This window comes from Hippocampus bargibanti, linkage group LG14, assembly GCF_051943395.1.
Source record: "Hippocampus bargibanti isolate YZ-2025 linkage group LG14, ASM5194339v1, whole genome shotgun sequence".
Taxonomy (NCBI): Eukaryota; Metazoa; Chordata; class Actinopteri; order Syngnathiformes; family Syngnathidae; genus Hippocampus; species Hippocampus bargibanti.
The window spans coordinates 14,573,059-14,600,193 of record NC_142747.1 but is presented as its reverse complement, the minus strand read 5'-3'; the positions used below and the strand labels follow the sequence as shown (position 1 = coordinate 14,600,193).

The 27,135-nt window shown below is 38.7% G+C and overlaps 1 protein-coding gene across 2 annotated transcripts in view; it reads right to left on the bottom strand.

Moving 5' to 3' along the window:
* The window catches only part of drd2a (dopamine receptor D2a), a 51,904-nt gene that overhangs the window by 15,157 nt on the left and 9,612 nt on the right, over window positions 1-27,135 (bottom strand). For both annotated transcript variants that reach the window (XM_089014113.1, XM_089014112.1), the window contains exon 2: window positions 3,279-3,589. In XM_089014113.1, the coding sequence (XP_088870239.1) occupies window positions 3,279-3,557 (279 nt within the window). In that variant the 5' untranslated portion in view covers window positions 3,558-3,589. The remainder of the gene's footprint in view (window positions 1-3,278; window positions 3,590-27,135) is intronic.

Genomic DNA, 27,135 nt, shown 5'->3' with positions numbered 1-27,135 from the left:
TTTACAAGTGTTTTTACTTTAGCGTGTAGCCCGCCCGCGGCTTTCAATTAAAGGCATTAATAAGGTTCGGGTTACTACAAGCACCCCATTATGAACATAACATGACAAGCCACACGTCTTGCCTGACGCGAGGCATAGCTCTGAAAAGGGTAGCGGATATAAGCATCAGGGGGTCCATTAATCTTTGCCCCCGCGGCCTTGTCATCCAAAAATGAAGCACCAAACCTTTTTTTGCGCTCATTGATGGTGATTACACAAAGATTAGACATCCTAATGATCGGCCCGACTTCAAGTGTCAACCCCCCACCATTTGTCCCCATGTGCATTTTTCACCCTTTGGAACCGAATCCGTTTCTTGACAGACTACTTATCTTTCCTATCCCAGCGATCGCTTCTTCATCTCCAACTCCGTGGACTTCATTTAGAGGACAAACACAAGTCGGATCGCATCGATACTGGCAGGACTATCTTATGCCACCAGGACTATCTTATGCCACAACAGGAAACCGCTTTCTTTGTCCCTTTTTGACAGCGACACCCAAACAAATGTGCGTTTGCCGACGGGGCCGTAGCAGTTTTGGTTTCGACACACTAAAATTGGAGCGGGCAAATGTGCTTTCACAAGACTTTCCAGTTATAATTGTGTCAGCATTCCGGCATCATATTGGCTAGGGTGTTTGTGATGAGAAATTGAAAAATGCAGTCAGAGAGGTTAGGGAGCCGAAGGGAGTCATTTCGGATGCCAGTTGAAATTAAAGTGAAAGGAAAATGGAAATGTGTGTGTGTGTGTGTGTGTGTGTGTGTGTGTGTGTGTGTGTGTGTGTGTGTGTGTGTGTGTGTGTGTGTGTGTGTGTGTGTGTGTGTGTGTGTATACACATTAAACGGTCCTAAAATATGTCATGTCAATCTAATCTGCTCAGGGAATTATGATTCAGTTGTACATTTCCATGTAATATGTATTTGCTATGTATTTATTTAGTTTCTTATTTCAAGTTAGCCAACTAGCTGGCCCAAAATATATTTTCTCTTCTAATTGGATGGTTAGAGCAAAACTTTTTTTTTCAAATCTAAAGGCACAGAGCGATGTCTACAATTAGTTAATTTGAAATGAGGCATCTCTTGTGAGCAAGATGTTTTTGGGGACGGGCTATTTTTTATGTTTTCATCATTTCTTGAAAGAAATATCGACACTGACCTGCTCTGAATTAGAGCCTTTGAATTATAATTTAACATGGTTTCAACGTATTGGATCAAGTACGCTTTATCGCAACATCTACCGTATTTTCCAGTGCGTAAGGTGCACTCAAAAACCTTAATTTTCTTCAAAAGATGACCGTACACCTTATACGCAAGTATTTGTGAAGTAATACTGAGCCACAAAAGGTCTCGCAACTACTGTCAGACAACGACTCCATTTCCCCCTGTAGAAGAAGTCGTGGGTAACCCAGCGTCTACTGTAGCACCTTATAATGTGGTGTGCATTACATTTGGAAAACATATATATTTATATACATTATTATAATTAGATTTTTTTTTTTTTTATTCAATGAAGATGCGGCTTATAGTCCGGTGGGCCTTATATGTTGAATACTGTAAAATACACCATTCATTGGGGGTGCACTTTTCACTTCGCTGCACCTTATACACGGGAAAATACGGTATTTGTTCTTAATTTCTATTTGGATGTTTACTTCTGAATAAGCATCATCGTTTTTGTCTTCGTCAAAACAATGACATCCACTCACTTGAGACTTCATTAGTGCATAGTTAGAAATCAAATCTGCAACAATTCTTGTTTATCTAATTTGATTCACTGTTGCCATCGTGCTTCTTTCACAGCATGACCCCACAGCCCTTTGATAGTGTCTAATAAGGCAGCAGCATAACCAACGAACAGTTTACAGTCACAGGGGAGGAGGTTGTGAGCCTCGTCCTTGTACTGTGTTTGTTAGCACAATACATGTTAAAAAAACAACACATGACAGAGCTTTGACCAAGAACGTACCGTATTTTCCGGTGTATAAGGCACAACGGAGTATAAGGCGCACCTCCAAGGAGTGGTGTATTTCCAAACTTTTTTCCATATGTAAGACGCACCAGAGTATAAGGCGTACATTCAATGAATGAAAAAAGTTCTCCAAATAAAATATATGAACATATAAAAGTTTTCCAAATACATACTGTATAAGGCACACCACATTATAATCCAATACAGTAGGGCTGGGGTTATGAACTACTTCTTCTACAGGGGGAAATGGAGTCGGTGGCTGCTGACAGTAGTTGTGAGACGTGTTGCGGCTCAATATTACTTCACATATAAGACACACCTGCATATAAGGCTCAGGGTAATCTTTTGAAGAAAATCAAGGCTTTTGGGTGCGCCTTATACACCAGAAAATATGGTAATTCTCACACTTTTAGAGAATTGCAAATTCACAATCCCTGAGATTTAAACTGTGATCATGCTTCATTTTCGTGAAATGATGTTTCACTATGTAATAATATTTGTTGGCTGTGACTAAACAGTTTGAAAGAATAATTTCTTAAAATTATTTTCCTGCGGGACACTTTTCCGCCATACATACAGAAAAATATGCACCCCCGCTGGAGATTTTAGCACTGTATTCCGATCGGAGTGCTAATCGTCATGATTTACTTTACTGAGAGACATCAAACTGAGTGACCTCACACTTTTTCATTGTCTTTCTATATTACCGTATTTTCTGGACGATAATGCGCACCGCATTATAAGGCACACATTCAATGAATGACACACATATATATATATATATATATATATATATATATATATATATATATATATATATATATATATATATATATATATATATATATATATATATATACACAGTAAAGTCTCGTTATATCGATATTCAAGGGAGTCCGAAAAAATATCGATATAACCGGGACTATCGATATATCCGAACCTGTTTGCATGTAATTTTCTCCGTGCGTGCATAGAAATAGTATCGATATAACCGGGACTATCGATATATCCGATATCGATATAACGAGACTTTACTGTATATATATATATATATATATATATATATATATATATATATATATATATATATATATATATATATATATATATATATAGTCAGCTTTTGAAAAAAAATAGAAGGCTTTTAGGTGCGCCTTAATAGTGCAAAAAATACGTTAAAAAAGGACTTCCTGTTCTCCTCCACCACTCGAAATAAAACAGTGAGGTGCCACTGGAAGGCAGCTGTGTTTCAATTATTACATAGGCATACCTCCAAGTAGACGACCCAGGGCATGACCAGCGTGGCCACCAGAAGGTCAGCGACGGCCAGGCTAACAATCAAGTAGTTAGTGGTGGTCTGCAGGGCTTTCTCCCGCGACACCGCCATGCACACCAGCACATTGCCGAAGACGATGACGAAGATGAGCAGCGTGAGCAGCATGGCGTAGTAGTTGTACGCATGCTTCTGCTCTTGATCCGTTTCGTTGAAGCCCCAAGTTCCATTGTCATAGAAACTGTCGTTGTAAGCATAGTGGGTAAAGACATCCATTAGCTGTAAGTGATGCGGGCCACCAACCGGCCCTGGAAACACAAGAAGGAAAAGGGGAGTTAGATGAAGGATTTTGAGGGATGGGGGGTGTCTTCCCTGAGAAACATAAACGTTAGAATACTGCTCACATGAGCATGTTACCAACAGTCCCCCGTAAATATATAGGCAGCATTGGTTGTCCCGGTAACAACATTAAAAGAAAAGAAAAGCAGTATTTTGCTTTTTAAATTGATGTCTTCTAAAATATGAATCGGGGTGAACGGTGCACGGTTGCTCCACAGTTTGAGTTTCCAAACTCAGATCACTGCAGTTTGCACATTTTTCTCTCTGTGCATGCGGGTGTACTCCGTTTCGTCTTACACACCAAAAAAATACACATAAGGCTCACTAAAGACTTAAAAATTGTTCATTTGTGTAGATGTGAATAGTTGCTTGACTATTGATGCGCTGCAATTGACTGGTGAACAGTTCAGTGTGCACCTCACCAAGTCAGCTGGTTTACTCTGTTCATCAAATGCAATAAACACATCAAATCAAACAGTAAAATAGATAACACGTTTTCTTTGTGTGCAACATTTTCTGTTTCTGTATCTCAATGCTTTTCTAGAACATGCGTAGAAGCAATAACAAGACGGTTGTGATTCAATTAAAATAAATAGGTTGCAATTTATGGAAGAGTGCTTGAAATGATTCACTAACTGCTTTGTTTTTGTTCCCTGGAGCTCACTGCACCCGAAACCTCCGAGTGACGCATCAGCTTCCTGTCTTGTTATCACCCATGACAAAGCCCCCCATACTCCCACCTTCCAACAACTTCAGTTTGGGGAAACAAAGACACAGTTTCCCTCTTGTGTGAAAATACCTGAATCTATGTTTAGACATGGAGACAAAGATGGCAGAAGCCTGCACGTTTCTTGACTCAATCCTAATTACAAATGATGACTGTAGACCAGATATGGGCAAACTACGGCCCGCTGGCCACATACGGCCCGCTAGGCTTTTTAATTCTGAAATTCATGACAAAAAGTTAGCGTACAGGGCAGACAACTCTGGAAAGTTGCCTGGCCCATTTTTCACAACTTGAAACACAATAAGACGACTAATAAAAAAAAAAAAAAAAAAAACATTGTCACAAAGTATATTTTTTCAAATTAAGGATGGTGAGGTCCTGGGAAATGGTGAGAATGATTACACAGACAGTGTAGTGACAGGATGACAGTCTTGTGGGAAGTGCCTTCCACAAGGAGGCAGCATTTCCCTTTATTCCATGTTAGCGCTTTGTTCCAGCTTCAGCTCTTGTTAAAGCACAATATAAACCAATATGTATGTATTTTGGACAGCTGCCCTCATTTCAAGCTCATACAACTCCAGACCCATCTAATTTAGGAATTAACTTTTTATCAGATTTTTTTTTATAATAAAGTAATAAACAGTACAAAGTATTTTTAAACATGAAAAGCATTTCACATAACATCCTTGTTGCAATTTCACTCCATAAGCACATTCTGGGAAATCACCCGCAGAAAAAAATATCCTGTGACTCGAAAGTGTCCTTGAGAGTTTTGAAAGCCGCTTATAAATGAAATGTATTATTATTATTTTCAGAGTTTGCAATTATGAAGGGTGATGTTCCAAAGACAAAAACAAACGAATCCATTGTCCTTCATAAACACCATGTCGTGATATCAATTCATTTCATAAGATTATTATGATGCCTCAGGGATCAACAACAGAAGCCTGACGTGGTTGGGTAGGGTATTGCAAAAGCTTGAGGCGAACCTGCAGCAACACGGCGTGCAAAATGTTACGATACACATGAAAAGAATGTTAACATCACTAACGGGTCAAGGGAAAACCGTGTTGTGACAACGGCCCAAGCTCATAAAATATTATGGAATAATTAAAGTCAACAAAAGCAAAGTAGGTGAAAATTCTGACACAATACGATGACATGGACTGAAATTTCATTGCTCTGGGATATTTTTCAACTGCCCCCTCACAACAATGGCTGTATTAAATCAATGATGACTAAGAGTAAATAGTCTCCACTAAAAATGAATAAAAAAAAATGAGTGTCACATATTCAAGCTTCACAAAGATATTTCATTTATGTTTGTGGGTCCACTGCTGCAGTGGTTATGACCCGCTCCTCTCTTCGTAGCGTCCAAATCTTGAATGATTCTGTGCTGTCACTGAGAAATTCAAAGTTTAAGCTCTGTCTGATCAATATCAATTGAAAGGCCTTCAATAAAATGTATGGAAAAAAAGACAATGCATTCATTCTGAGGCTACAAGCGCATGAGAAGAAATGTTACCTGTCAAGTGTCCCCACAAAGAAGCCGCGTGACCAAAGGAGTGTGCAAGAAAGCTTATAAATACACATCAAATAAAAGTGTATCTTAAACTTCTTTGAATAAATAACGCATCACCTCAGTATAACACTTGCACTGAGTTTATGAAGTGCAAACTACACGTCCGAATGGATATATAGCATAGAAGTTCAAGACTTCCCTATCTATATATGATGTGCCAGCTTGGTAATAATGAGCCCAATAACAGGTTCTATGAAGCTTGTTCACTGTAATGCATCTACTCCCAAAAAATAACGTATTACACTTATATTGAATAAGATAAAAGGAGAAGGCTTTGACATGTCTCACAATGAAGAATTTCTCAATTCACAGCATCAAAATTATAAAAGGTTTCTCAGTTTCATAATATTATTTGTATAACAAAAGACAAAAAGCATAAAAAAGAATGTGAATATAAAATATAAATGCAACGATATTAACTCATTCACTGCCATTCACAAATTTATTCGTGAATTGAAAATACGATTTAGAGCGGCATTCCCGAATTTGTGTCGGTTTTGTTTTTTCATGCTTGGGTGCCAATAAAGCGCTGGTCATGGCCTCTGGCAATGTTTATTCTTTTCTACAAGGGGGCAGCATTTTGTTCCAGCTTCAACTGTTGTTAAAGCGCTATATAAACCAATATGTATATATTGCATTGTATTTTGGACAACCCCCCTCATTTCAAGCTCATATATCTCCAGAAGTGTTATATGAGCGTTTAGCACACCGGCTTCACAGTGCAGAGGTCGCCGGTTCGCGTCCCGGTCCGGCCTCCCTGTGTGGAGTTTGCATGTTCTCCTAGGGCCCGTGTGGGTTTTCTCCGGGTCCTCCGGTTTCCTCCCACATTCCAAAAACATGCATGGCAGGCAGATTGAAGACTCCAAATTGTCTCTAGGTGTGAGTGTGAGGGTGACTGTTGTTTTCAATTCAGGGTGTCCCCCGCCTCATGCCCGAAGACAGCTGGGATTGGCTCCAGCACCCCCCGCGACCCTAATGAGGTTTACGTTTTAAGACTCGCGCTGAATGTTCAGGAAGTCTTGTTTTTGAGTTGGTGATGATTCCTGACGTCACGTCACGGAAGGAACGCCCCTGACCAAGAAAGGACACACAATGTATTTTGGGTACTTTGTTTGGTCTGAAAACTTCGTGTTGATCCATGTTTATGGCGAAATTAGAAGGAAAACACATAAATAACATGATGGTGCATCGTTGTGTGTTGCACCAAGACAACAATTTGATATTCGCTGACACAAATTCCCAGCAGAAAAATCAGCCCATTTCCAACGGAGCTTGGGCGGCATCTTCTGCATGTTCTGGGCGTTACACATCAGTCCTGACGCCTCAAAATGACCCGGAAAGAATTCTTTAATCGATTGCAAACTTTCTTTCCGCTTCAGAACTATTTGAATCATATTCATAACTGGATGAGTAACAAGAAAGCATTTTCTCTGAATCTGAAGCCATTGTTTTGATTCTCGAGCAAGGCAAGACGTCTTGGCGTGACATCACGAACAAGGGGGCGGGACCTTTTGAAACTGGCCACAGTAGTTTTTGGACACTGTCATTTTATTGTTTTTTTTTTTGCATTTGACTAAATATATCATCCTGTGCGATTTGGGTATTTTAGATGCTATACAACATTTTTCTGATGTCAGTTAGGAAACAAAAAAGTGTTGTCGGTTGTCCTTTAAGAATTAACTCTTTTTTTAAACGCTGTATTGAATATTTATATAGTCCTAAAACTCAATATTCTGTGCTTCCTGGAATTCAAGTGACAATGACAAAAACCATGGCAGTGGAGTGGACAACTAATGTCACAGGCCGACTGTCATTTTTTTTTCAAGTTCTCAGCGATTGCAAATGCAGGAAGAGGGTAGATAATTGCATTATCCTCCCTTACTTGCGCCATGTAAATATGCCTACATAATAAAGCAATGTCCATACTTTGCAAAAACAAGCTTTGTATGCGCGTGTGTATGTGTGTGTGTGTGTGTGTGTGTGTGTGTGTGCGTGTGTGTGTGTGTGTGTGTGTGTGTGTGTGTGTGTGTGTGTGTGTGTGTGTGTGTGTGTGTGTGTGTGTGTGTGTGTGTGTGTGTGTGTGTGTGTGTGTGAGTGCGTGTGTGTGCAAATGAGCATGTGCAACTGCATTTTTCCAACCGCGTAATCAGCCTATATTTAATAAGCGAAAATGCCAGCGGAGGCTGCCCCGGTGCAATGTGAGACGGGGAATAATTTCCGCAGAAAAACAATAAGAAAGTCAAAGTGAGTGAGTTGACTGAAACAAGAATGATGTGTTCCAGGGGAAAAGTTTGCAGAAAGAGCATCGAGATGCCCTGCGATGCCGATTATTATTTATTTGCACTGTTTACGTACATTGGTGGCTTCATAGCTACTGTTTTTTTATTCTTGGATATGATAATTCAGGATTTACTTGTTTGTGGCCTAAAGCAACTATTGAGGTTCAACGGTCCACCCACATCTGCAATGATCAACCATCCCTTGTCTTCATTCCGATAAAGCCATTGAATGCTGGATGGACTGATTGACTAATAGTCAGAGAATTTGGGATAAGAACCAGGGGTATGATTTAACCGGAATGTTTTTTTTCTCCACGAAAATAAAATTGAAGTCATTTGAGTGAAGACTGAGGGTCAGGAAGTCAGTACATGCTCTGCTCCATCTACAGACTGAAGAAAGTCTTCAGGCTTTTTAATTCCACCATTGGATGGAAACTCATATTTCGTTCCCTTTGCAGTGATTTTTTTGTGTCTTTGTTTGGGATGTGAACGTGAGAGGGGGTGGGGGGTAACTATATTGCATGTTATCTCGTTCACTGCCATTCACAAATGTATTCAGGAATGGAAAATATGACATAGAGCACCATTTCCGAATTTGTTCGGGTTTTGTATTTTCTTGTTTGGGTGCCGATAAAGCGCAGGCCATGGCCTCTGGCAATGTTTTTCCCTCACAAAAGGGGGCAGCATTTCCCCTTTTTTCCATGTTAGCACTTTGTTCCAGCTTCGGCTTTTGTTAAAGCACTATATAAACTAATAAGTATGTATTGCATTGTGTTTTGGACAACCACCCTCATTTCAATAACTCATATAACTCCAGATCTATATAACTTAGGAATTAACTGTTTTTTTTTTCTGATGAATAAAGAGAATCTAAGATTTCTTACACTGCATTGAATATTTATGTAGTCCTAAAACTCAATATTCCGCAGGCCCTGGAATTTCAGTGACAATGACAAAAACCCTGGCACTGGAGTGGCCACATTTTTGCACGTCTGGCAGTGAATGAGTTAAATTGCATCAATTAAACACATTTTTTTGAGTGTGAGCAACTCTCATTTTAATTCCTGCCTCAAATTTCTTGACAGCTTTAAACCTCCTACATGACAGACTGCCACTCTGACCATCTTAGCATGTTTCTATTCATTCGATCCGATTCAGAGCAACCTGCTATTCTCCCGTGTGACCCACAAAGCAATTACATGTCACATGACAGCGTAATTTAGTCTGTCAATCATGTTATTTCCAGGCACAGTTGAATCGCCTGTTCTTAGCACTATTGTTGCAAGTGTAGAGGTTCAGCCCACACCGCTGAATTGTCATTGACATGATGACTTTAATTGGAGAAACAATGAAACCAGTTAGCATATGTATGTAAATACACATGCACACCGCAACGCAATGTGGTTTTATGGCCCCTACCCGCCTTTTTTGTAAAGATTTATTCAAATGGTACAGTGGTACGAGAGGGCTCACTGATTCTTTGTATTGAGGACGCGTTACGAAGTCGGCTGAGAGTGTGGAATCACCAACAATGGATAATTAACGATATACTGGAACTCGCTCTTGCAATATCACCCACACAATTAGGCACGAAGCCCACATGAATACACAACATACTTCATCCATTGCCAACCTACATTCTTTGTCGAAAAGGGCAATACGGCCAACACATCAATCGCAGGAATTAGTTTTGGCGAACGTTCAAATGTTTTCTTTCAAATCTGTGTCCTCTCTCGACACAGAACAAATTGTGCGCTTGGGTTTTTTTTTAATTGTAGGCTAGCACAGTGGCCAATAAAATCCTTCAAATCCCCTCTTTGTAGTTCAATGCTTGTTTGTGGTATTTACTAGTGAGCTGCCTTGAAACTCTTCACTGACAGCGCAACACAAGAACAGTTTCACAAGGCACTGTGCAGTCTAAATTGACTTTGAACGTTGTCACCTGCAGAAGATTGACACTCTACGGTCATAAATCAATACATATTTTACACATCAATGCAATCTCTGAAGAAATTGCTGCCTTGAATGGACAAAACTCTGAACATACCACCAGTTACCGGTGTGTGTACAACCAAGGTTCGTAAATTCATTGTAAAGTGAAAACAATGCGCCCATGGTTGTGATGATGAAGATTTATATCAGATGCCAACGTGACAACTGGGCGGAATAAAGAATCAGCTGAAGCTCTTTGCAATGGTCTCATAACAAAGCAAACCCAGTCATGACAATAAAGAGACACTCCTGTCCCATGTCTATCATTGGTTGTGAACTCTCAATCACGGAGTTTACTTATTTATTGGAAATTCACTAGACACATGTTTTAAAAGCTATTAAAAAACCTTCACATACCGTATTTTCTGGTGTATAAGGTGCACTGGAGTATAAGGCGCACCCCAAGGAATGGTGTATTTTAAAACCTTTGTCATATATAAGACGCATCGGAGTATAAGGTGCACCTTAAATGACTGAAAATAGTTTTCTGAATATAATATATACAAGTTTCCAAATATAAGGCACACCACATTATAATATGATCCTATTTTTCCATGTATAAGGCGCACCCAAACGCCTTGATTTTCTTTCAAACATGACTCTGCGCCTTGTACGCAGGTGCGCCTTATATGTGAAGTAATATTGAGCCACAACAGGTCTCACAACTACTGGCAGCAGCTGCCGACTTCATTTCCTGCTGTAGAAGTAGTGCGTAACCGCCTCTATTGTAGTGCCTTATAGTATGTTGTAATGTGTTTGGAAAACTTTGATATATTTATATATTGTATTTGGAAAACATGTTTCTTTCATTGAAGGTGCGCCTTATACCCCGGTACACCTTATATATATAAAAAGTTTGATAATGCACCATTCAAATGGGGGTGTGCCTTATACAGACTCCGGTGTGCCCTATACACCGGAAAATACAGTACTTCACAAATAAGGTGCAGGGTCATCTTTTGAAGAAAACAAATGTTTTTAGGTGTACCTTATACACCAGAAAATACAGTACTCGATTTTCAAAAATGTACCTTATAACCAGATGTACAGGTACATTATTTGTATTTGATTTCTTAGATGTAGTATTTCGCCTTGAAAAAAAATGTAACTTTTCTTTTGGTCACCCTGCCTCATTAACCGACTGATAACGAAGCTGGGGCTCAAGACCCTGTGGGTTGGAAGATGACCAAATTTTAGACAAAGATAAAAAGCAATATAAGAACACAGTAAAAAATACAGATGAATGAATCATATTCATAACATACCGATACAGAACATACCGACACAAACCTGTGCTAACACAATCCACCCAACCCACACACATGCACTCATATGTGAGTGCAGGCCGAAATGATCCTTGCATCACTGCTCATTTATCTAGATGCGTATGGAATCATCTATTACGGAAGAGCTCGACACTACACAACATGGCTTTTATGATACATATACCATACTTCCATAATGGCCAGCGCACATTTATTTCATCCGTTGCAGAAGGCAGAAAGCCTCATTTGGAGGGAAGGGAAAAAACAGTTTATTGAATAGTATTATGACTGATATTATACATCAGTATCTTTGGGGAAATATGGGACAACGAAGATGTTTCATAACTTGTAAATGAGAGTAAGATGTTGTGATGAGTCTGTTTAACTCATTCACTGCCATTCAGCAATAGAAAAATTCCCGAAAACATTTCTGAATGGCAATTTGATATGTTGTTTCATGCTTGGGTGGCGATAAAGCGCTGCCCATGGCCCTCTGGCAATGTTTTTTTCTTTTCCACAAGGGGGCATTATTCCTATTTCTTTCATGTTAGCGCTTTATTCTAGCTTTAACTGTTGTTAAAGCGCTATATAAACCAATATGTACGTATGTATTGCATTGTATTTTGGACAGCCGCCCTCATTTCAAGCTCATATAACTCCAGACCTATATAATTTAGGAATTAGCTCTTTTTTTCTGATGAAAGAAGAGTGTCTAAGGTTTTTAATGCTGCATTGAATGTTTATGTAGTCCCAAAACTCAATATTTTGTGGGTCGTGGAATTCAAGTGACAATGACAAAAACCCTGGCACTGGAGAGGACACATTTTTGCACGTCTGGCAGTGAATGAGTGAAAATGGCAACTTTTTGCATCCGAGGTGACAGAAGTATGAGAAAAACCCAAATTTTGCTGCGCTCAGAAAGATTCATAAGCATTCACCACTCGGATGCTAATTGTTAGCATGTCAATGGTGTTTTTCTTTGCACGTTAGCTTGAAGCTTGCATAACCTATTAAGCAGTCCGGATGTTTTAAAAACAAGGATCATTCTTTTGGAGTATAAGTGACTCGGATAATAGATGGATGGGTAATGTCTTTTTTTATTGTGTAGTTACAACTGGGATTGTATTAAACAGTTTGAATTGTCTTTGTTTCAATTTTTTGGGCTGTTGAAATGTGTGCTGCTGTTATGGTTTACTTCATTGCTCAGTTGACTTTGCAGTTTCCTGTAATGTTTGGGTCGTAAGTGTGACGATGCCCATGAGCTAAGATTGATATGACCCAGACCTTTAAGTTAAATGTGTTCATCTTCTTTTCCTTTTGGCTTTTCCCTTCAGGGTTCGTCACAGTGAATCAGTATCCTCCATCCAGCCCGGTTTTGTGCATCCTCTTCTTTCACACCAGCTATCTTCATGTCCTCTTTGACAACATCCATAAACCTCCTCTTTGATCTTCCTCTCGGTCTCTTGCCTGGCAGTTGAAAGCTCAGCATTCTTCTCCCGATATAGTCACTTTGACTCGTCTGGATATGCCCAAACAATCTCAGTCTGGCCTCTGTGACTTTCTCTCCAAAGCCGCTAATATGAGTTGTCCCTCTTATATATTCATTCCTGATCCTATCCAACCTGGTCACTTCCCAAAGAAAACCTCAACATCTTCATCTCTGCTCCATCCAGCTCTGCTTCCTGTCTTTTCTTCAGTGGCACTGTCTCCAGTCTAAACATCATGGCGGGTCTCACCACCGTTTTATACACTTTTCCTTTCATCTGAGCTGAAACCCTTCTATCACACATCACACCTGACATTTTTCTCCAGCCGTTCCAGCCTGCCTGGACACGCTTCTTCACCTCTTTTCAACACTCTCCACTCTCCACTGCTCTGGGCAGTTGACCCCAAGTACTAAAAATCCTCCACCTTCTTCAGCTCTTCTACTTGTAACATCACTCATGTACCCTCGGGCTTCGGTTTACGAACACCTTGCCTTATGAAATTTTTGGTTTACGAACGTTAAAATTTATGAAAATTAAACCTTGGCATCAGCACTACTTTTCGGGATACACATGGAGCTCCGCCCCACCACGGCTGGTGGAGTAATCTTCGGCGGAAGAACACCAAAGCACACGACCGAAGAGCGCCCCTACCTTTCCACACCCCCTTTATCTGAATGCACACGTCGATCATCTTCAACAATTTTTTTCAGATACTTTTGCTGTTATGGGACCGAAAAAGACCCCACCACAGGCTTGTGTTTAGCCCAAGAAGACCCAAAACAAAATTACAGTATTTGGATCCCTCTCATTCACACACATATATTCCATCTTGCTGCGACTGATCGGCATTCCTTTAAGTCAAATGTATTATATGCCAATGACGACTCAGATTTAAAAAATATGAAGATTCTTAGTTGTACGAAACTTTGGAGAAAGTGGAAAAGTGGACAACCCTGCCCTACAGACGATATCTTGAATTTCTTGTCTTTTTTTTTTTTAATTGCTGCAATGCGGGCTGAAAGGTTGCAACCCTTGATAACGGCCATGGCGGGTGGCAGCTTTTATCCGCTCATCTCCCAAGTGCCCCTGTCTGGTGTGAAGCATAGATGTGGAGTCCAGTCGATAACCTGCCATATGAAAGCTTTTTCTAGCAAACCTCCATGACAACATGAAATGGCCTGAAAACATGTACAATTGGGATCTTCGATTGGTCTTGAGCTGTAGTACCTTCGTAAGTTTTTGTGGCCAAAAACAAATGCACAAGAAGAAAAAGAAATCTGAAACTGTATCACATTTAAGGTGAAGGGTGCAAAAAAAAAAACACGAGAGAATGTTCATTTCTTGGCTTCAACAGTTGACCTTGTTGTGAGAATCAGTGCTGCTGTACTCCTAAATTAAGACTACCAAGTAGCTCCTGGACCATTTGAATCACAAATCAACTCAACTTAATTCAAATGATGATTATATTCATAGCAATATGTTTGTTTTCTACCATGATGAACACCATTGGGAAAGCGGCATTATAGCAAAGTACACAAATGGGGCACAATGACCCTTTGTGACATATTGAGACTATTCAGTTGTAGTTTAAATGTGAATTCCTGGACCAAAAACATCCCAACTAATGGGAACAACAATTGAACTTAAATATCTGCAAAATAAATGTAATTGTCGTTCAAATACAGCGGCATCACACAACTCTGGACTGTGTGTACATACGGTAGTGAATGTGATGTTTAGTTCAAAAGTGATTCTATCAGTGGTGGTTCCAACTTGAAAGGAATTTTCAATATATTGCTCCAAAACATCGAGAGTTTCTTCTCTTGATGTTCCAAATAATCATTCAACAATCAATCCATCAATAAATAGTAAAAATACCAATTATGTATTGATTGTTAAAGTACATTTACATGTCACTGCGGACATTGTCCAAGTACAGTGAGTACAGTTGGCTTACAACTTAATTGGTTCTCAGACAGAGTGTGTAAGGCGAAAAGTGTGTATCCCAAAAATTAATTTCCCATAGGAAACCATTACAATAAGAATAATCCGTTCCTAGGTCCCCATAAAACATAATGTTCTACTTTCTAATTTTTTAAGCCTTAAAAATACACAAAATATATATATATTTTATGTATAATAAATGTGATATGGTATTATAATTAAAGAAATATACTGTACTGTATAATAACGTCGTTTTATTTACCTTTGTGATGGTCGTTGATGGCTTGACGGAATGGAGTGGCCGGTTTCCTCTGCATTAAACACTTGATGAGGAACGTAACCTTATTCTTTCACCATCTTGAGGAATGATCCCTTGTAGGTGCTTTCTCTGTGATAATTGTATCTAGTTCCTCATCAATTGTGTTCTGTTTAGCTGGGTTGATAGCTTTTTGCATCAAGTGTACAGATGGCTTGTGCAGGTTGTTTGTAGAGCCTGATTGATGGGATATTTTCACTTTGCTGTCTACACTCTGCCTTTGAACTATCTAAGTTGAATCTCTCACTGTCGTCTGCCTGTCTCTTTAATGTTTAAACCACCTCCCCTCACGGCTGCGTTCTTGACCAATCACGTGGCTCTAACCGAAGACTGGGGGTGGGGAATAGAGGACAAAAACAGTTGGCTCCCATTTTGTTGTTAGAAGAACGGGTTCGTTGGCGAACGACACATCACTCATTGAGGCAGCTCCGTGTGTATCCCGAAAAAAGTTTGTATGCCAAGGTAAAATTTTCATACATTTAACATTTGTAAACCGAAAAGTTCGTAAGCCAAAGGGTTCGTAAACCGAGGTATCACTGTAATCTCTCATCTCATCTCATTTTCCGTACCGCTTATTCCTCATTAGGGTCGCGGGGGTTGCTGGAGCCTATCTCAGCTGTCTTCAGGCACGAGGCGGGGGACACCCTGAATTGGTTGCCAGCCAATCGCAGGGCACACAAAGACATACAACAGTCACTCTCACACTCACACCTAGGGACAATTTGGAGTGGTCAATCTGCCTGCCATGCATGTTTTTGGAGTGTGGGAGGAAACCGGAGGACCCGGAGAAAACCCACGCGGGTCCAGGGAGAACATGCAAACTCCACACAGGGAGGCCGGACCGGGACGCGAACCGGCGAGCTCTGCACTGTGAAGCCGTTGTGCTAACCACTCGACTACCGGGCCGCCGGTATCACTGTAATATTAAATGTATTTGCTGTTTCATTCATGTCAATCAGAAAAAAATATTCCATCTATCTATCCATTTATCCATCTATCAAACTATCTATATATAAATAACATGATTACAGCTCAAAGGTGGACTTACCTAAATAAAGTCTTTAAAACAAAAAAGCTAACAAACAAAAGACCGATGAGGGATAAAAATCTAGTGAATTTCAGAATGAAAAGAAAAAAGGCAATTTGGATAACTGACAGTCAGACAAAAAAAATAAAAACAATGTGCAACATTCCAAATTGGATGCCGCTGCCAATAAACCACAGACATATACAAAACAATGGGACAGCAATGGAAGCAAAAACATGGCATTCACACAACATTTGACAAACATTGACAGAATCCAGGGACCTAAATAAAAGCAAAGTGATGAGGCAACAAGGACCACCTGGGCAAGACACAAAGGGTTGAGGGAGCTGATTGGTTGACACAAGGTACACTGATAACAGGCGGACACAAAACCAAACGAGGAAGACAAAAGCACATGAGGAAATAAAACCAAAAACGTAATCTCAAAAACACAAAAAAATAAATTGAAATCTGCACCAGTAGAGGCATGAGGGTGTTTTGAGATGAAATGTCATTTTAAATCGTTTTAAGATGACTTGACTCCATCAATAGTTATTGTTGAAAACGGTTCAATGAACTACAAATATAATATAAACAAGATATATAATATAAACGGTGTATACATATTTTAACAAAGCCTGTCAATCATTATTTTTTATTAACTTATTCTTATATTTTATAATTTATATTCTGTGCGTCCTGGAATTCAAGTCAAGACAATGACAAAAACCCTGGCACTGTATTGGACACATTTTTGCATATGTCTGGCAGTGAAGGAGTGAAAAAAATGCTACTTTGAAAATACTTTTCACAAATAACCAATCAGATTAAGCTAATCAATATATAAGTATTAACCATACAGATATAATAATTTCCTTGAGGCTCCTTATAACAAAGATGGTGCTTACATCTGACGATTGAGGGGACCTGTGAACTTTTGTGTTATTAATGTGAATAAATGCGACAGGTTTTCAGAACAGAAAAAAAAACAGTTTTCTTTATTGTGCTTAAGGGCGCAGGTGAAGGATATGCTGCAAATAAACGATTGTTGAGAATGATGAGAATGACTTCACCTCACTGCAGACAGCAAACCAGAGCACACAATGATTTTTCAATAAATACAGCCTTAGGCCAAATAGTTACTTTATCAAATACACTTATGTGTAAGATGGCACATTTTTTAAAGCCTTGAACTCTGGGCATAGGCAATACAAATCACTTTGTGAGTGGGAATGGACGTTGTGTAATATGCGTCTTTTATATAGCGTTTAATCTACACAATTTAAACGTAGATTGGTTATAAAAAAAATAACATGTTGGCACCATTTCACCTATGTTACTTCTGTACAGCAGCACAATTTATCTAATAATGCTAATTCATTGTTCATGACAAAGATTAATAAGTGATGATGACTGTCGAACAAAGGCTCCTTTTATTTGTTATTTCCTCAAGCACAAGATGGGCTGCAATTAGAGAGCAATCCGATCGATATTGGTGTCGCATTTGAAACATGGCAATAAAAACAGATACTATATATATATAATGTGCCACTGCAATATAGAAAGTAATTTCACCCAAGATAATATCATAATTGTCAGTTTTGACTGATACCGTCTGCAAATGGCTGCCATTCAGGGTGTTCTCCGCCTCTCGCCGAAAGTCAGCTGAAATAATCACCAGCATATCTGTATCCTTAATCAGGTCAATTTAGCCAGACATAGCACAGTGTAATTTGAAACACATTCTTTACTTACAGAGTGTATTATAGATGTTTCAAATACCTGACATGTTTCGGCGTCTACTTCTGCCTTCGTCAGAGTGCACTCTAACGAAGAAGAAAAAAAAAGACTTTGCAAGATAGAGTCAGTGTGCCCTGTAACGTGCTGTAAATCGTGCTATGTCAGGCTTTAAAACAATAGCATCGCCCTGAGCAATGTGAACGGATGGATCAATTTGATGACCTTACATCGAACAATAACATGGATACGGCCTCCATTCTGACCTGCCAGCATCGTTGCGCTGGATCGTTTTTCAAAATAGGAGCCAATGAAATAGCTGCATTATCATACCAAAGGAAACCTTGGTGCAGATAATACGGTGCATGCATCTCATTCTATTAGCAAGTTAAGCAGTGCTTCAGCCACCCAGGTAACCTCTACATTGTGACCTGGATAGAATCCTAAAATATCTCCAACCTCACCTTCGATCCCAAATCTTCTGTCTTGCATCTGAGCGTGTCCACTTATTCCCTAGAGACCGCCCCACCCCCCACCCAGCCGTGATCTATGAAAGGACGGGGCATTATCTGACTCTCCTACACTTGCACATTACAGTGACGACATTCATTTTTTTGTCCAACTTTAAGATAAGAAGTAAAAGAAAGGATGTTTGTTGTTTACACAATAACAGCTTTTTTCCTCTTTTTTTTTGTTTCATCAGATAAAGTGGAGAAATGTTCATTTTCCAAAAGGCAATGGAAATTGGTTACAACCTCTTGACAGGAAGTCAAGAATGAAGATGCTATTGCAACTTTTCTTTTCTAGCGTGTCACAGTGTGTCACAGTGTGCAAATTGTAAACGTTTTTTTTTCCAACACAGTCAATTGGGGAAACAGCAGAGTCACAACAATCACAAAAATGAACTAATATGGGCATAAAAATTATTGACATATAAATTAATTAAAGTAATGCAAAAATGTTGGGGATGTTGATCCATATTTACTCAAACCGCCGCTGTGTGTCGTACCATTAAAACAAGCTAGCTGCCTTTCCAACTGCTCCTGTATTTTGTTTTTCTATTTCTTTCTTTCCTTTCCTCTTTCTTCCAGAACTTTGCTGCTGTGAAATGTTGCTGTAAATTTCTCCACTGCTAGACTAATAAAGGATAATCATATCCAATCCAATTCAATCCAATTCAATCAAGAATGACACATTTGCATTGTTCTGACTGTACATAATTTAAAACCGTTTAGATGGTTCTTAAGAAAAGGTCTAAAAGACAGGGGTACAAAGTAGGACACAGTAAGACTCTGTTCTGTTCCCATGACGACGCAAGCTTGCCTCAATGACTATTTTTGAGTTCATCAGCAAAAATATCTGGTTAACTTTTTGTGATGCGACTGGAGACTTTGTGCCGGTAGATTTTTTTTTAACTGACGGTATTAAAGTAGCGATGATGAAATGTACAGTATTTTTCAGTGTATAATGCGCATCGGAGTGTCAGGCGAACCCCCAATGAATGGTGTATTTTCAAACTTTTTTCATATGTGAGGTGCACCAGACTATAAGGTGAACCTTCAATGAATGAAAAAATAATCCAAATAAAATATATAAATACATGAAAGTTTTCCAAATATAAAGCACACCGCATTATAAGGCACTACAGAAAAGGCTGAGGTTATCCACTACTTCTTCTAGAGGTGGAAATGGAGTAGATGGCTGCTGACTACTTCACATATATCACATATATTTTCTGGTGTTTAAGGCACACCTTTTAAGCAGGTGTGCCTTAAACACCAGAAAATACAGTAATTTAGCAATTTACTTCAAATAACTGAAATTATGGACCTGCCTGAAATAATAATGGACTGAGAATAACAGACTTCTGGCTCAGCCACTAGGAAATGATGGATATTCACTGATTCACCCAACACTGTTTTGTTTAGTTTGACCGGTAACTTGTACTTTTCGCCTCCTCTTTTCAAGAATCTTTCCAGTAATATGCGTCTTTTATATAGCGTTTAATCTACACAATTTAAACGTAGATTGGTTATAAAAAAATAACATGTTGGCACCATTTCACCTATGTTACTTCTGTACAGCAGCACAATTTATCTAATAATGCTAATTCATTGTTCATGACAAAGATTAATAAGTGATGATGACTGTCGAACAAAGGCTCCTTTTATTTGTTATTTCCTCAAGCACAAGATGGGCTGCAATTAGAGAGCAATCCGATCGATATTGGTGTCGCATTTGAAACATGGCAATAAAAACAGATACTATATATATATAATGTGCCACTGCAATATAGAAAGTAATTTCACCCAAGATAATATCATAATTGTCAGTTTTGACTGATACCGTCTGCAAATGGCTGCCATTCAGGGTGTTCTCCGCCTCTCGCCGAAAGTCAGCTGAAATAATCACCAGCATATCTGTATCCTTAATCAGGTCAATTTAGCCAGACATAGCACAGTGTAATTTGAAACACATTCTTTACTTACAGAGTGTATTATAGATGTTTCAAATACCTGACATGTTTCGGCGTCTACTTCTGCCTTCGTCAGAGTGCACTCTAACGAAGAAGAAAAAAAAAGACTTTGCAAGATAGAGTCAGTGTGCCCTGTAACGTGCTGTAAATCGTGCTATGTCAGGCTTTAAAACAATAGCATCGCCCTGAGCAATGTGAACGGATGGATCAATTTGATGACCTTACATCGAACAATAACATGGATACGGCCTCCATTCTGACCTGCCAGCATCGTTGCGCTGGATCGTTTTTCAAAATAGGAGCCAATGAAATAGCTGCATTATCATACCAAAGGAAACCTTGGTGCAGATAATACGGTGCATGCATCTCATTCTATTAGCAAGTTAAGCAGTGCTTCAGCCACCCAGGTAACCTCTACATTGTGACCTGGATAGAATCCTAAAATATCTCCAACCTCACCTTCGATCCCAAATCTTCTGTCTTGCATCTGAGCGTGTCCACTTATTCCCTAGAGACCGCCCCACCCCCCACCCAGCCGTGATCTATGAAAGGACGGGGCATTATCTGACTCTCCTACACTTGCACATTACAGTGACGACATTCATTTTTTTGTCCAACTTTAAGATAAGAAGTAAAAGAAAGGATGTTTGTTGTTTACACAATAACAGCTTTTTTCCTCTTTTTTTTTGTTTCATCAGATAAAGTGGAGAAATGTTCATTTTCCAAAAGGCAATGGAAATTGGTTACAACCTCTTGACAGGAAGTCAAGAATGAAGATGCTATTGCAACTTTTCTTTTCTAGCGTGTCACAGTGTGTCACAGTGTGCAAATTGTAAACGTTTTTTTTTCCAACACAGTCAATTGGGGAAACAGCAGAGTCACAACAATCACAAAAATGAACTAATATGGGCATAAAAATTATTGACATATAAATTAATTAAAGTAATGCAAAAATGTTGGGGATGTTGATCCATATTTACTCAAACCGCCGCTGTGTGTCGTACCATTAAAACAAGCTAGCTGCCTTTCCAACTGCTCCTGTATTTTGTTTTTCTATTTCTTTCTTTCCTTTCCTCTTTCTTCCAGAACTTTGCTGCTGTGAAATGTTGCTGTAAATTTCTCCACTGCTAGACTAATAAAGGATAATCATATCCAATCCAATTCAATCCAATTCAATCAAGAATGACACATTTGCATTGTTCTGACTGTACATAATTTAAAACCGTTTAGATGGTTCTTAAGAAAAGGTCTAAAAGACAGGGGTACAAAGTAGGACACAGTAAGACTCTGTTCTGTTCCCATGACGACGCAAGCTTGCCTCAATGACTATTTTTGAGTTCATCAGCAAAAATATCTGGTTAACTTTTTGTGATGCGACTGGAGACTTTGTGCCGGTAGATTTTTTTTTAACTGACGGTATTAAAGTAGCGATGATGAAATGTACAGTATTTTTCAGTGTATAATGCGCATCGGAGTGTCAGGCGAACCCCCAATGAATGGTGTATTTTCAAACTTTTTTCATATGTGAGGTGCACCAGACTATAAGGTGAACCTTCAATGAATGAAAAAATAATCCAAATAAAATATATAAATACATGAAAGTTTTCCAAATATAAAGCACACCGCATTATAAGGCACTACAGAAAAGGCTGAGGTTATCCACTACTTCTTCTAGAGGTGGAAATGGAGTAGATGGCTGCTGACTACTTCACATATAATTTTCTGGTTAGGCACACCTTTTAAGCAGGTGTGCCTTAAACACCAGAAAATACAGTAATTTAGCAATTTACTTCAAATAACTGAAATTATGGACCTGCCTGAAATAATAATGGACTGAGAATAACAGACTTCTGGCTCAGCCACTAGGAAATGATGGATATTCACTGATTTTTTTTTTTTTTTTTTTTTTTTTTTTTTTTTTTTTTGGGGGGGGGGGGGGGGCCAAATGACAGATTGTATCAGGAGACACACACTGATATATCATTCAGATGCAATCCATTTAAGAACCACTGTAAAAAAGTTAAAATGTGCAATGAATAATGTCTGACAGTGACAATCACAACTGAGCATTGCTATTTTTGTCGAGGCATATTTTTGACAGCTCTTGTTTGCCATCTTATTAGCTTTGGGAGAACCCAATATTGTGGTACACGAGTGTAATTCATTAAGATGTATTATAATTGTGTGCACTGTAGAGTGCTTGAATTTATTGCAGCAGCAAATTATACCTTACCCTACGCTACAATAACACAATAATGGTGTCATAACTTAAAATGAGCTGCTGTGCTACAATGCATCAATGACATAAACGCTCTTAAATTGCAGTGCATCTATTTCCTGAAATCGCTTGTAGTTTCAGAGGCGGCAATATTTTGCTTTCTTGCTTCTTATTCCAACGGTGACCCTTTATCTGCCTGTCTGTCTGTCCGTCTGTCCATCAAGCTAGCTAGCTATCCAGCTATTTACCTTTTTGTATTTATTCCTTTAAATTGCAGGACCCACAAAATATTCAGTTTTACAACTAAATAAACATTCAATGCAGTGTAAGAAACATTAAACTGTCTTCCTTATCAGAAAAAAAATGAGTTAATTCCTCAATTATATGGGTCTAGAGTTATATGAACTTGAAATGAGGGTGACTGTCCAAAATACAATGCAATACATGCATGTTGGTTTATATAGCGCTTTAACAACAGCTGACGCTGGAATTAGGCACGAACATGGGAAAAATGTTTGATAATGTTACTAAAACTGTTGCTAGTTCTGTAGCCACAAAGAGACATATGTCTTCTTGTGCCGGTCCCAAGCCCGGATAAATACAGAGGGTTGTGTCAGGAAGGGCATCCGACGTAAAAGCTTGGCCAAAACAAACATGCGGATCAAACCTCTAAAGATGGAGGACACTGAGTTGCTGTGGCGACCCCTTGAAGGGAAAAGCCGAAAGGAAAAGATTTATTTGTTTATTTATTTATTTACTTATTTAAAAACTGAGTGACACTCTGTTCTCCTCTTCTTCCAATAAATTCAATGAAACATTTAACGGAACCGTTTGACATGCAGACCATTGCACGATACTAGTGCAGCGTGTTCTACCGGAAACAAATTCCTTGTGTGTTCTACATACTTGGCAATAAAGATGATTCTGATTCTGATTCTGATTTACTTGTTATGCATTTTAAGAATATGTTGTCGATTTTTTTCCCCCCGAGGTTAAAATGTATCTGTGGAAACCTCAAGATTTAGAATCCATCAAGCGTTAGGGTAACATTAATTTTTATCTCAAGATATATTTTGCCAGTTTTTTCACGACCTGTTTTCTTGCAAAACTGTTGATGCAATAAGTTAATAGGCTTATGATGCAAAGAGTTAAGCTTTGATCTTGAGTTCAAGAATCTGACTAAGAAATAATGGGCTGAACCACATGCTGATACAATTGTGTCAATACTGTCAACATGTTGATTTAACCCTGCGACAGCCTTCTGCCTAATTAGTTTCCTATCGATCCCACATCTTCTGTCTTGCATCTGAGCGTGTCCACTTATTCCCTAGAGACCGCCCCACCCCCCACCCAGCCGTGATCTATGAAAGGACGGGGCATTATCTGACTCTCCTACACTTGCACATTACAGTGACGACATTCATTTTTTTTGTCCAACTTCAAGATAAGAAGTAAAAGAAAGGATGTTTGTTGTTTACACAATAACAGCTTTTTTCCTCTTTTTTTTGTTTCATCAGATAAAGTGGAGAAATGTTCATTTTCCAAAAGGCAATGGATATTGGTTACAACCTCTTGACAGGAAGTCAAGAATGAAGATGCTATTGCAACTTTTCTTTTCTAGCGTGTCACAGTGTGTCACAGTGTGCAAATTGTAAACGTTTTTTTTTCCAACACAGTCAATTGGGGAAACAGCAGAGTCACAACAATCACAAAAATGAACTAATATGGGCATAAAAATTATTGACATATAAATTAATTAAAGTAATGCAAAAATGTTGGGGCTGTTGATCCATATTTACTCAAACCGCCGCTGTGTGTCGTACCATTAAAACAAGCTGGCTGCCTTTCCAACTGCTCCTGTATTTTGTTTTTCTATTTCTTTCTTTCCTTTCCTCTTTCTTCCAGAACTTTGCTGCTGTGAAATGTTGCTGTAAATTTCTCCACTGCTAGACTAATAAAGGATAATCATATCCAATCCAATTCAATCCAATTCAATCAAGAATGACACATTTGCATTGTTCTGACTGTACATAATTTAAAACCGTTTAGATGGTTCTTAAGAAAAGGTCTAAAAGACAGGGGTACAAAGTAGGACACAGTAAGACTCTGTTCTGTTCCCATGACGACGCAAGCTTGCCTCAATGACTATTTTTGAGTTCATCAGCAAAAATATCTGGTTAACTTTTTGTGATGCGACTGGAGACTTTGTGCCGGTAGATTTTTTTTTAACTGACGGTATTAAAGTAGCGATGATGAAATGTACAGTATTTTTCAGTGTATAATGCGCATCGGAGTGTCAGGCGAACCCCCAATGAATGGTGTATTTTCAAACTTTTTTCATATGTGAGGTGCACCAGACTATAAGGTGAACCTTCAATGAATGAAAAAATAATCCAAATAAAATATATAAATATATAAAAGTTTTCCAAATATAAAGCACACCGCATTATAAGGCACTACAGAAAAGGCTGAGGTTATCCACTACTTCTTCTAGAGGTGGAAATGGAGTAGATGGCTGCTGACTACTTCACATATAAGGCACACCTGCTTAAAAGGTGTGCCTTAAACACCAGAAAATACAGTAATTTAGCAATTTACTTCAAATAACTGAAATTATGGACCTGCCTGAAATAATAATGGACTGAGAATAACAGACTTCTGGCTCAGCCACTAGGAAATGATGGATATTCACTGATTCACCCAACACTGTTTTGTTTAGTTTGACCGGTAACTTGTACTTTCCGCCTCCTCTTTTCAAGAATCTTTCCACCAAAATGTTGGTTATTGTAAAAAAAAATGACTGCAACATACTGCTTTAGTACCACTAAATTGTCCACGTAAGTCATGCCGAAAAATAAATACTGTAACTTAAATTGGCCAAATGACAGATTGTATCAGGAGACACACACTGATATATCATTCAGATGCAATCCATTTAAGAACCACTGTAAAAAAGTTAAAATGTGCAATGAATAATGTCTGACAGTGACAATCACAACTGAGCATTGCTATTTTTGTCGAGGCATATTTTTGACAGCTCTTGTTTGCCATCTTATTAGCTTTGGGAGAACCCAATATTGTGGTACACGAGTGTAATTCATTAAGATGTATTATAATTGTGTGCACTGTAGAGTGCTTGAATTTATTGCAGCAGCAAATTATACCTTACCCTACGCTACAATAACACAATAATGGTGTCATAACTTAAAATGAGCTGCTGTGCTACAATGCATCAATGACATAAACGCTCTTAAATTGCAGTGCATCTATTTCCTGAAATCGCTTGTAGTTTCAGAGGCGGCAATATTTTGCTTTCTTGCTTCTTATTCCAACGGTGACCCTTTATCTGCCTGTCTGTCTGTCCGTCTGTCCATCAAGCTAGCTAGCTATCCAGCTATTTACCTTTTTGTATTTATTCCTTTAAATTGCAGGACCCACAAAATATTCAGTTTTACAACTAAATAAACATTCAATGCAGTGTAAGAAACATTAAACTGTCTTCCTTATCAGAAAAAAAATGAGTTAATTCCTCAATTATATGGGTCTAGAGTTATATGAACTTGAAATGAGGGTGACTGTCCAAAATACAATGCAATACATGCATGTTGGTTTAAATAGCGCTTTAACAACAGCTGACGCTGGAATTAGGCACGAACATGGGAAAAATGTTTGATAATGTTACTAAAACTGTTGCTAGTTCTGTAGCCACAAAGAGACATATGTCTTCTTGTGCCGGTCCCAAGCCCGGATAAATACAGAGGGTTGTGTCAGGAAGGGCATCCGACGTAAAAGCTTGGCCAAAACAAACATGCGGATCAAACCTCTAAAGATGGAGGACACTGAGTTGCTGTGGCGACCCCTTGAAGGGAAAAGCCGAAAGGAAAAGAAGATTTATTTGTTTATTTATTTATTTACTTATTTAAAAACTGAGTGACACTCTGTTCTCCTCTTCTTCCAATAAATTCAATGAAACATTTAACGGAACCGTTTGACATGCAGACCATTGCACGATACTAGTGCAGCGTGTTCTACCGGAAACAAATTCCTTGTGTGTTCTACATACTTGGCAATAAAGATGATTCTGATTCTGATTCTGATTTACTTGTTATGCATTTTAAGAATATGTTGTCGATTTTTTTCCCCCCGAGGTTAAAATGTATCTGTGGAAACCTCAAGATTTAGAATCCATCAAGCGTTAGGGTAACATTAATTTTTATCTCAAGATATATTTTGCCAGTTTTTTCACGACCTGTTTTCTTGCTAAACTGTTGATGCAATAAGTTAATAGGCTTATGATGCAAAGAGTTAAGCTTTGATCTTGAGTTCAAGAATCTGACTAAGAAATAATGGGCTGAACCACATGCTGATACAATTGTGTCAATACTGTCAACATGTTGATTTAACCCTGCGACAGCCTTCTGCCTAATTAGTTTCCTATCAGCTCCAAGCGTTTTAGTCACACAGT